We start from the raw sequence: 12,092 nt of genomic DNA, 5'->3' as shown, positions 1-12,092 counted from the left end.
AGGAGAACCATGACTTCGACTGGGACAGGCTAGGCAGAGACAAGCGTGAGAATTCCTGGAAGCATGGCACTCCATGAAGCACACTATTAATAAACACATTGAACTTGACCCCATATATATTCCACTATGGAGGAAATCTGGAAGTGAGGCAATCCATCGCAACAGACTCCAGAGTTTTAAAAACCAGGTGGGAAAACACACCGACACTTCTTCAGAGGCTGCATTGAGGATGTTACCAAGCACGGTAACGAAATGTCTGCGGAACAAGACACCAGCTCAGCAAGCCAACCAACCTCCACATCCACAACCCGAGCTACAGATCTACTCCAAAACCTTAGAGGCAAGTGCAATGTTAGCATTCATTTCAAGAGGGCTAGCATATAAAAGCAGAGATATATAGCCTCAGCATTACAACACTCTGATCAGACCACATTTGGAATGTTGTGAGCAACTTTGGGCCCCATATCTATCGAAGGATGTACTGGTGTTGGAGAGAGCCCGGAGGAGGTTCGTAAGACTGATCCCGGGGAAGAAGGCTTGTATGAGCAGCATTTGAGGACTCTGGGACTGTACTTGGAGTGTGGACAGATGGAGGAGGGGATCTCATTGAAATTTACAGAATACTGAGACACCTGGATCGAGTCATTGAGAAAAGATGTTTCCACTAATGAGAGTCTAGGACCTGTGAGCAGAACCTCTGAGTGGAGGGGGCATTAGAATTGAGATGAGGAGAAATTTCTTCAGACAGAGGTTTGGGAATCTGTGGAACTCCTGGCCACAGAAGATCATGGAGGCCAAGTCATTGAGTATATTTAAGACAGAAATATGTTCTTGGTTAGTAAAGAGATCAAGTGTTATAGGGAGAAGGCAGGAGAATGGGGTTGAGAAATGTATCAGCCATGATCAAATTGTGGAGCAGACCTCGATGTTCTGAAATGGCCTAATTCTGCTCCTATATCTTACAGTCTTATGGCCAAAGGCTCAAATGATTTTTATTTCATACTAAATTATTTAGTCTGACACAAGTGCAAAAAAAATTGTAACTTGATGTAACTTTATACGTGTTAACATAGAACTATTTTAGAATTATTTACAAAGTAAGTTACCTTTTGCACCACCATAAATTTATAAATGTTACCAATTCAATTTTAATGAAAAAATCTAAAATTAAATTCTCAGGTATTTTGCTCTTGTACTGTAGGCTCAGATGAAATTGAAACATGCCCAGCAAGAATTGAAGACCAAACAGGCAGAAGTGAAAAAGATGGACAGTAGTTACAAGAAAAACCAGGATGATTTTGAAGCAGTCAAAAAGAGCAGAGAGAAACTAGAAGCAGAAATGCGGAAACTGAATTACGAAGGTTCGCAAGGTTTTTGAAAGTAGTAATACTGTATCAAATTTGACTAATCATGTTTCAAATGATAAATGCTTGTGCTAATCTCCCATATTTATTTTGTGTTTTTTCTTTTGATTTTGTTATTTAATCTTTTGAGTGAAAATATTGGCAGTATTAAAACATATATTCCATTGCATTGTAGTTCTATTTGAGTCAAAGGTAACCTCCAACTAATATTTGTAATTTATCATGAATATGAAAAATGAATCACGTGATCAGTAAATAAAGTGATTTTGCATTGTGATCAGTAGTAGGAAGGTGTGAGATGGGGAAGAGAATAGAAAAGCCATGAGTGGAGAATCTCTAGCCCTTGTAATTGTTGAACTGGTTTTGAGATTTAGCAGCTTTTATGAATTTAAGTGGGGTTTGCAGTGTAGATGAGCAAACTAGCCATGGTACCATGGTATAGGAACCAATTCAAGTGTTGTAATAAATAGCAATATAGTAATTGTAATGGATAGTACAGTAAAGGGGATAGACACAATTCTCTACAACTGAGAGTAGGTGTCCAGAAAGTTCTGTTACCTGCCCAGTGCCTGGGTTGGAGAGGATTTGAGTTGAGAAGGACAATCTAGTGGCTAAAGTCATGTACATACCAATGACATAGGTAGGATTCTCAAACAAACTCTCCTGTGAAGACTGAGAAATTTTCTAATTTTGTTTTTTCAAAGTTAAACCTCAAAGGTAACCCTGAGCAAGAAGCAAATTGGGATAGGGTGACCAAGATTTGAGAGTTAAATGCATGGCTCTAAGATTGGTGTTTGGAGAAATAAATTTTTAATTCGTGGGACGCTGACACCAGGATTGGAGAAAGTGGGAGCTGTACCACTGGGACATTCTTTACCTGATGAAATAGAAGGCAAGGTATAATTCGAGGAAAATCAGAATAACTGGAGAAGTGGTATTGAGTAATTTTTTGGTGCAGCAGGTTATAAGTGCCGGGTCCTGATGGACTTCTTTCTCGAGTCTTAAAAGAAGTAGCTGCTGATGTAGCTGTTGTAATGGTTTTAATTTTCCAAAACTCCCTTAATTGCTGAATAGTCCCATTATCTTGGAAAGTAGTGAATGTAGCTCCTTCATTCAACAAGGAAGGGAGGTAGAACAGGCCTTAATGTCTGTCATTAGAAAAAATCTGGCTATTAATAAAGTGTTTGTGGCAGGGCATTGAGATAAGCTCAATGTAACCAGGCAGAATCAACCTGGTTTTGTGACAAGGAAGCCACGTTTGACCAATCTATTAAAGTTTTTTGCGGTGATAACACATGCTGTGGATAAACAGGAACCATTGAGTGTGCCACCTCAAACGTTGTTGAGGAAAGTAAACGGTTATTGTGTAGGGTAGTGCATTGGCATGGATGTTTGATTGAAATTGATCTTTTTTCACATTGGCAAGATGTGACATGTAATGTGTCCCCACAGAAATCAATGCTCTGTGCTCAACTGTTTACAATTTGTGTGAATGACTTATGAATTGACAGAAAGTATATTGGACAAATTTGCCGTTGACACAAAGGTATGAAAGTTAGTTGTGAAGAAGACATAAGGAGGCTACAAAAATATGAAGTGAGTTGACAAATATGTAGCAAGTAGAGTGTACTGAGGTGAAATTGTCCATTTTGGCAGGAAAAATAAAACAGAACCATGTTATTTAAATGGTGAGAGTGACAGAGCTCTGAGATGCATTGCGACCTGGATGTTTTCATACATGAACCACAAAAGCTTAGTATGCAGAATGGCTTTTAATTAGAAAAGCTATCATTTATCACGGGGAATTGAATACAAAGTGGGGAGGGTATGCTTTAGTTATACCAGGGTAGTGGTGAGACAGCAACTTGAATACTGTGATAGCATTGGTTACATTATTTAAGGAAAAGATGTAAGTGCATTCAAAGCAGTCAGAAGGTTTCTCAAATTAATATCTGGAATGAGTTGATTGTCTTAAAAGGAATGATTGGACAAGCTAGACTGGCTAGACAGGCAGTGCTTAGAAAATAAATCACCTGATTGAAGCACACAGGACTCTGGTCGTTGACGTGGTAGTTGTGGAAAAGATATTTCCAAATAATTTGGGCGGCACGGTGGCTCAGTGGTTAGCACTGCAGCCTCACAGCACCAGGAACCCGGGTTCGATTTCAGCCTCGGGCAACTGTCTGTATGGAGTTTGCACATTCTCCCGTGTCTGCGTGGGTTTCCTTCAGGTGCTCCGGTTTCCTCCCACAGTCCAAAGATGTGCATGCTTGGTGGATTGGCCATGAGAAATTGCCGTAGTGTCCAGGGGTATGTGGGTTATAGGGGGATGGTTCTGGGTGGGATGCTTCAAGGGGCAGTGTGAACTTGTTGGGCCGAAGGTCCTGTTTCCACACTGTAGGTAATTAATCTAACAAGGGGGCGTGTGGATCTAGTGGTCACTGTTTAAAAATCCAAGATGGCACATTTAAAACAGATTGGGTGAACATCTTCTGAGCATTGAGTTTTTACTTCCATCGCATTCTGAGGAAGAGATTCCACAGTCCTTGAGAATTTTATGTATCGATTTTATGTAGCTTCTTGCAAAGCAAGGGATGAAAAATTCAGAGGTAAACAGGAGTATAGAATTGAGGTTTACTTTAGATCAACAGTGATGTGGTCAAATGGTGGATCAGGCACCTTATTCCAAGTTCAAATGTAACGCATTTGACAAGTGCCAAATCAAAGGTTACTTTAAAAAATAAACTCTCATTGTAGAGGAGGTAACATATTAGCATTGATGTAGAACTGTTTACTTAACAAGAAAGGTGCACAAATGTGGTGTTTTCAGCTTGGTAAGAAACAACGAGTGTACTGCTACACACTTATGTGCCAGGCCTCATCTATTTATGATGTATATCAATGATTTAGATAAAGGGATTGGATGTAAGTTGCTAAATTTGCTGAAGATGTAAAAATAGATGGGATAGGAAAGCAAGTTGTGAAGAAGCTACAAATCTGCAAAGGGATATAGATTGTTTAATTAATTGTCAAAAGTTTGGCAGATGATTAACAAAGTGGGTAAAAACAGCATGTTATTTAAAAAGAGAGAAATTGTTGAAGTCAGTGGTACAGAGGGATCTGGGTGTCCTGGTAGATGAATCACAAAAGGTTAGTATGCAGAAGGCAAAATGAATATTGTTTTTCCAAATGATGTAAAACAAGTGGAATATAAAAACAGATGTTTTGGTACATTTGTACAGAGAAACAACAAGTTACAGTTTTGGTGTCCTAAGAAAGGATATACTGTCCTTTTCCGCTATGACGTGATAGTTGCGCTCTTGTGCGACCTCGCACTGCAGAAAATTGCACAATAAAAATAACAGGGCTCACGGTAAAGATAGGGTTGGGTCAGACCACCAAAATTATTACTGAAAATCGAAACAAATATAGTAGTTAGTCTTAACACAAAGGATAGCACAATTTAAATAAATGATAAATTCATATCTAATAAAGTGTTAAATTTACTGTATTATTTTATTATCTTGAAAAAAATTTCAAGATAACTTGATGGGGGAAAGAGGATGGTTTGAGATTGCTGAATTGTTAAGGCAGGGGCTGAGGGTCATCATTATCACCTTCAGGTGCATCTATGGTTGTCGGGTTAGGGCGAACAATAATCAATCCAAAGTGGTTCGTTTTCTTCCGACTCTCTTTCTTTGGTGGGGGGGGGGGTTGGCTTCAAAAAGATATCCAGTTTTTGTTGCTTTGCCATTTTTCTTCTTTCATAAAGAAACTGTTCATGGTGTGCCAAATAGGACCTTATTCTACGAACTTCTATCTTGCTGGGTTCTGCGTTGTAATCATTGTCTTCTAAGAGCTGCAACTGCTTTTCAACTTCCCTTAGGATAAAAGACAAAAGAGAAGTAGAAAGCTTTTGCGATGCATCCTAGACTAATTCTTCATCTCCAGCTTCCATTTCCTCCTCAGCAACAAGTTGTTGTTGACCAGCTGTAGACAGGTCTTCACAATGGGACTGTAGCAGCTCTTCAACATTCTCACTCTCCACTTCTTCAAACCAACTTGCTTTGCAAGAGCACACAATGCTCTTTACTTGTGGGGAGCTCCTCTGATGGTTCAAATCCTTTAAAATCATTAATAAAATCTGGGAGAAGCTTCTGCCAAACTTCATGCAAGCAGTCCTTACTGACATCACCCCAGGCCTTCATGATAATGGCAATAGCATTTTTCATGTTAAAGCTGTCGCAAAATTGAGACCACTCCTCCTTATCCCCCTCAATAGCTGCAATTAGCCTCTTAAATGTGTGCTGTAAATAATAAACTTTAAAAGCTGCTATAATACTCGGTTCATGGGCTGAACGAGAGAGGTTGTGTTTGGAGATAGAAATAGCATGAAAATTACAGAGTATCTGTCAAAAAGAACTTCACCACAAAGCTCACAAGCCAACTCAATATGTTATGTTGACACGGAGACTCTGTTGACGTCAACATTGTATTTCTCCACGCACTATGACACTTAAGGTTTTGGGGGTGGAATCACGTAATAGCCAACACACGTATGTGAAAGTTCACATTTTACAAACAGCGTTCACCTACTCAACTATCGTGTTATATTAGAAGCAGTTCAGGTAAGGTTTTCTTGACTGATGCCTGAGGTGAAGGATTTGTCTTCTGTGGGAAGGTTGGCCTGTATCCATTGGAGTTTAGAAGATTACAAAGTGGTCTTATCAAGTCTTGGATCCTGAGGGATGGCTGCTGAAGGAACTTTTCCCCCTTGTGGGATAAACTAGAACTAGGGGATACGGTTTATAAATAAGGAGTCTTCTGGAGTTCTCTTTCCCAGAAAGATGGGGGCAAGATCGTTTGGGTATTTTTAAGACGTGTGAGTACAAAATCTAAGAGTATTGGTGATAAGCAGGATCTGAGCTGGCTTGAGGGACCAAATGGTTTAATCCAACTCCTAATATGAATGTTTGTACAATGTGAACAGAAGCACTAAAGTTTTATTAGTGTTAACATGTGTTTTAACATTATTTCATTTAAAGATGGGAGAGAGGAGAAACTTTTGGACCAGCGCCAAGGATTGTCACGGATGGTTAACAAACTGAGAGAGTCTTACGAAGCTTTGATGGCAAAGTTCCCTAGTTTGAATTTTGAATACAAGTAAGTTTGTATGTCAATATAATTGTGCATTTGAATAAAACACTTCTCTTCCAATGTAACTTTTTAAAACCTTAATTATTGCAGGTAACTGTAGAACAAGCGGGTGCACGTTGTTTTGACAAGCAATCGTAATGCAGTCATAAATCTTAAAGTTAACAATGTGACAATATATTTTCTAACATTCTAGCAGGTACATAGGAACATTTCCCCTCCAAGCCACTCACCATTGTGACTTGGAAATATATTGCCATTCCGTCACGGTCTCTGGGACAAAATCCTGAATTCCCTCCCAAATGACATTGTGGGTTCACCTACTGTACATGGACTGCGGTGGTCCAAAAAGACAGCTCACCACCACCTTCCCGTGGGAAACTAGAGACAGGCAATAAAATTGCCGCAAGTGAATAAAAAAAATTCTAAAATTTTTTGGTAGTTTTGTTTGACTTTCCATTCTTCATGCAGAAAGATTTGATTCCACAGCTCATTTAACAACATTTTAAAATACATTAAAAATTATATAGTATATGTTGATTGGAGGTGATTTTCCCCCGTTCATTAGTCTATCTATTACTTGTAAGCAACATATCTAAGAAACTAATCAACAGCTTTTAAGAAGGCTGGTGCACATTTATGGTATGGCTCAAAGAAGAACTGATTTAGCTTTTGCCAAAACTCTGAATTCTGCATTTTTTTAAAAAATAAAGCATCCATTCACTTTGGAGGGTGGAGCGAATTGATCTTGCTTTTACAATGTTGTAGATTGTCACAGCTGTTAAAATGTGAGCAGACTTTTCAGAGTAAGTTGTTGGATGTACATTGGACTGAAGCCTCCTCAAATTAGAGGCTCGTAGTGAAATGCTGTTCTTGCTTTGCAATTCTGCAGTTAGTGCATAGACGAAACAGGGAACAGCTTCAAGGTAGAGTTGCATACTTGTAATGTTAAGTAGCACAGTACAGTGGAGGTATGTGCTCTATTGAGTGTCTCCTTCAATTGCACAGTGTTGTTGATTGCTTTTCCTACATGCTTGTCACAATGTGGGAACATCTGCCTTTATAGTTTAACTACTTTGCAGGAATTTTATCAGAGTGGGAATTGGGTTTCAACTGGCATTTTAATAATCTTTTTTAGTATTAATTGTTAAAATCTAATTGAAAACAAAATTTTCAATACTTTAGGAATCCTGAAAAAAATTGGGACTCTAATCGTGTGAAAGGTCTTGTTGCCACTCTTCTCTCTGTGAAAGATATCTCTACAGCAACAGCTCTAGAAGTGGTTGCTGGAGGTCGTCTGTATAATGTCGTGGTGGACACTGAGGTAAATGAAAAGCTCAGATAACACCTATATTAGAGAAGGCCAATTAACCTAAAACAAATTTTATCATTATTGCCACTCCTAAATGCCGATGTTGTTACTTTAACGCTTCTGGGACTAATGTTGCTCTAAAAATGATCAATATAGCAATTTTACTCTGCTGTTTCTTTGTTTAGGTAACCGGCAAGAAACTGTTAGAAAAAGGGGAGCTTAAACGAAGATATACCATTATACCACTCAACAAAATTTCTGCTAAGTGTATTAATGAAAGTGTTGTTAAGACAGCCAAAAATCTGGTAAGCCCAGAATGTTGAAACGCTTGGACTGTGAACTTAATAGTGATCTTCCATTTACAGTCCACTCTTGTTTGTGTGTGCTTTATAAAATAAATAGTTTAGCTCTAGACCATATTTAGTGTTTAAAAACTATTCTGTAACTTGCCGTGACCATCTTGATTGAGTTCTTTCAATGCATTCTAGTAACAGCATTGTGTATGCCCCTACTCCCCAAGATTGCAGTGGTGTAAAAGACAGCTCACTACTGCCACCTCCAGGCAATTGAGGATGGATAATAAATGCTGGCCTACACAGCAATTCCTACATCTCATGAGCAAGTTTAAAACAAAAACTGCATACAAAGTCGATATTGAAGGAGTGAGCACTTGGTAGTCCTGGAGACATTTGACTCTCTTCTCCATAAATGTTAAAATTGCTTGAAGGCAGAAACTTCTCCATTTGCATCTGTTTGAGTTTTACCCATGTATAGGGATCCCACTTACAAGCTATGAAGTTGGTTTTTGGATTGCCTTTGTATTTAAGTTTGAGTTGTTCTGTGATGCTGGCCCCAGCTTCAGCTGACTGTAGAGCACTGCCTTTGCTATGTGAGAATCCTCCATGTAAGCCACATGACTAGCCCAGTGAAGCTGAGTTTTGGAGAATATGCTTTAAATGCCAGATTGTTGGTCTGAAACACCACAAAAGAGCTAGAAATTGATCTTCACTCGTGGTGTTTGGTTCTCCATACTGAATTTAAAGAAAATAATTCTGTCACTGAAGAAGTCTGAGACCAGAAGTCACAAATCTAAGATTTGTAACACATCCATTAGATAATTCACGGAGAAAACAATTATCAGTGTGGACCGTACTAGTTCAGGGTATGGTGATGAGCAACACAAATGCATTTAATGTAAGCTAGATGAGCACATCTGTGCTGGAGTCTATGCAACTGTATATAAAATTCCAGTATGTTGCCTGTTTTACAGCTGATTATCGTTTTTTTTGGCTTCTTTACTTCAGGTGGGTGTGGACAATGTACACACAGCCTTGTCACTTGTTGGATATGAGCATGAATTAAAGAAGGCAATGGAATATGTTTTTGGGTCCGTGTTAGTATGTGACTGCTTGGATAATGCCAAGAAGGTAACCTTTGATCCTCGGATAATGACAAAGACAGTCACGATTGGTGGAGATACCTTTGACCCACAGGGAACGTTAAGTGGAGGTTAGCTTTCTTATCTATTTGGCACAGATTGCTCAAACACTATTGTGTTCATACTTGCTTGACCACATCATTTTAAAAAAATGTATCTGGAACCACAGTAAAATTACCCCAGTTGGTGTGTTATATCCTCCCAAGAACCAAATGCAACACTTGTATTTTCTCAATTCGCAGTACTTAAATAGAATAGCTTGTACTTGAAGCTTAAAACTGGCTTACTTAGTAATACTAAAGAAATAATTATGTTCAGTAATGTCATGCTGAAACCGTCACTATTCTCTTTCTCAAACAAAATATGCCTCACAATTTTTCTTTTGTAAATTAACCATTTTATCAGCTTGGGCTATATACTTCTATTCAGAACCATTGAATAGCAAAGCAATGAATAGTCTTGACTACAAACAGTAGATTTGTGGTAACTGTAATGTTGGTATAATTAAAAACTAAACAAAGGTACTTTGAGAGAAACAGAACTGAACCATCATAAACAGGTTTCTTCAGCACTTTTACATTGCATCTCTTGAAATATCTTGACTACTGTTAGATTGATTTGGAATATGCTGACCTCCAATGCACTGTCTAAGATCTTCGTTCACACTTGTTTTTTAAATGTATTTCATGTACAGATAAATGTTTAGGAATATACAAGATTCAAAGCATTTGCCCACACAACTGCAGTCGCAAGTCATATAAAGACTTGCTGCAAACTGGTTATTGAACCGAATGACTGCAACTTCACCGAACCATTGCCTTCGTTTCTGCAGTCAAAATCCATTTTGTACCTGCGTCCAGCCACATTTTCAAATACAGTGCTCAGCAATTAGATATTTGTAATTTACATGTGCCTGGCAAACTGCTTTTCTAAAGTTATTCAGTATCAATTGGATCAGTGATAAATATATATGGATGTTTAGTCATATGCTGAGGGAAAGAAAATGATCAAAAGTAATATCTAATGGACAAAATTACTCTTTGCAACCCAAGAATCGATGCAATAGAACACCATTTCCAGCAAAGTCTGATATTTCACTTAGATTTGTGAGTTTTATCAGGCTATGTCATTATTTGGTCCTGTTAAAATGAAGGTCATTCCTTTGTTTCTGTGGTATACAGTGGGTTACAGAGAGCAGGAATGTGCTTTTACATGGTGCTTTTTGTTCTCGTTTGCAAGCTTTCTGACCCTTTCTGCACTAATTCTGTTAACCAGGTGCTCGTATGCAGTCTGCGTCTGTGTTGGTTAAACTCCAAGAGCTGAAGGATGTCCAAAATGAGCTCAAATCTAAACAAACTGAATTGCAGCAAGTGGATAAAGAGCTGGCAAGTCTCCAGAATATTGTTGAAAAGTATGTCTGTCTGCTTCTTGGGTTATTAAAACATCATTTATTCTATCCATATGATTATTTAAAATGCAGATGATTATAAATCAATAACTGTTTATGCAAGTTAACATTTTAACTGTCTCCATCCAAACTCCCCACCCTCCCCAGTGCAAGGAGAGAACTTAGGCTTGGCAGAGTGTTATACAAATCTATCAGAAACCTTCAATGTGCTTCACATGCAATGTATTGTTTTGAAATATGTTTGCTTGTCTTATTGGCAAAAAGAAACCCTTTATTCCTTTTCAGCAGCAATGAAACGAGTAACTAGTTGATCAGTTTGTGGTGCTTGTTAAGAAGAAATGCTGAACAGAAAACTGGCAGAGAGAGCTATATTGCCAAAACTAACTGAACTATTGAAATGTATAGGGGGCTTCTGTTTTATGTCTCCCCTGAAGAGAGGCAGCTCAGACAATCTAAGTTGTCCCTTGATACAACACTTCTGTGTCAGCCTAAATCAGGCTTGCATCCACAAGCTTCAGACTCAACTGGGTTCTGGTTTTTAGGCCCTGATTGGGGCAAGCACAGAGGTCGGCTTCTTGGCTCCATTCCACTTCCATGTTGTTTTCCTGAACTGCCTGGGGTTCATGTGGAATTATTTTGCAGTTTCCTAGTTTGCCTTCAAGTCCCAAAGGATTTAACATTCAAGGCAGCTGCCTGCAAGCACATAAACAGCAGGACCAGCGCTCCAGGCAGTTTAGAGGCCCTCCTGTTTTGCTTGGCTTCAGCAGCCCCCACAGATGGTGTTTGCAAGGTCATTCATTCCAACCATACAACAATGGCTCAGCAGTTGAGAGGCTTTTTTATGTTAAATTTAAAAATCTTGATTGAGGTCACCTTTCCAATGTCTAGGGCCCACATATCATCTTTAATTGAATGCAGAGCACGTTCTCTGGACATTATTTAGCCAGTTCAGGAGAAGTTGAAATGGAATGACTGTTCTTCTCCAATTCTGACTCCCAGCTGAACCTGATGACAGGATCCTGAAGTCTACAAGAAAAAACTTGCACTAGAAGTTAACGTTTAGAACTCTGAACTTAACACTCCAGTGCGGCTGCCATTTTCCATGTATTCTTTAATAAGTTGGGGTTTTGTGTTTCTCTGTTGGGACCTTTTTGAGTCCCCAGTGTACTGGCATCAATCTGTTCCTGCTAGTTCCGATTCTCCTTCACTGCTGCCCAACAGCCGTTATTCTACTGCGTGTTGCCTGTTTTTCATTGATGATGTCATCTAATGCTTTTCTGGAATACACCACCCATCATTTAGACCATGACTGAGTTCTTTGAATGATTCTATACTGTTTCAAATCCATATTTTATTTCTTCATTATCCCTGTAATAACTCCTTTCATCATCAATTTCTTATTATTTAATCATTAAC

At 38.7% G+C, this 12,092-nt stretch overlaps 1 protein-coding gene across 1 annotated transcript in view; it reads left to right on the top strand.

Moving 5' to 3' along the window:
* The window catches only part of smc2 (structural maintenance of chromosomes 2), a 47,906-nt gene that overhangs the window by 19,065 nt on the left and 16,749 nt on the right, over positions 1–12,092 (top strand). Inside the window, exons 10-15 of the mRNA XM_048527973.2 lie at positions 1,202–1,361; positions 6,410–6,527; positions 7,704–7,842; positions 8,016–8,135; positions 9,135–9,339; positions 10,544–10,679. Coding sequence (XP_048383930.1) covers positions 1,202–1,361; positions 6,410–6,527; positions 7,704–7,842; positions 8,016–8,135; positions 9,135–9,339; positions 10,544–10,679 — 878 coding nt within the window. The remainder of the gene's footprint in view (positions 1–1,201; positions 1,362–6,409; positions 6,528–7,703; positions 7,843–8,015; positions 8,136–9,134; positions 9,340–10,543; positions 10,680–12,092) is intronic.

The sequence above is a fragment of the Stegostoma tigrinum genome, chromosome 3, assembly GCF_030684315.1.
Source record: "Stegostoma tigrinum isolate sSteTig4 chromosome 3, sSteTig4.hap1, whole genome shotgun sequence".
NCBI lineage: Eukaryota > Metazoa > Chordata > Chondrichthyes > Orectolobiformes > Stegostomatidae > Stegostoma > Stegostoma tigrinum.
The sequence above is the reverse complement of the archived record's forward strand: the minus strand, read 5'-3'. Positions and strand labels throughout refer to the sequence as shown.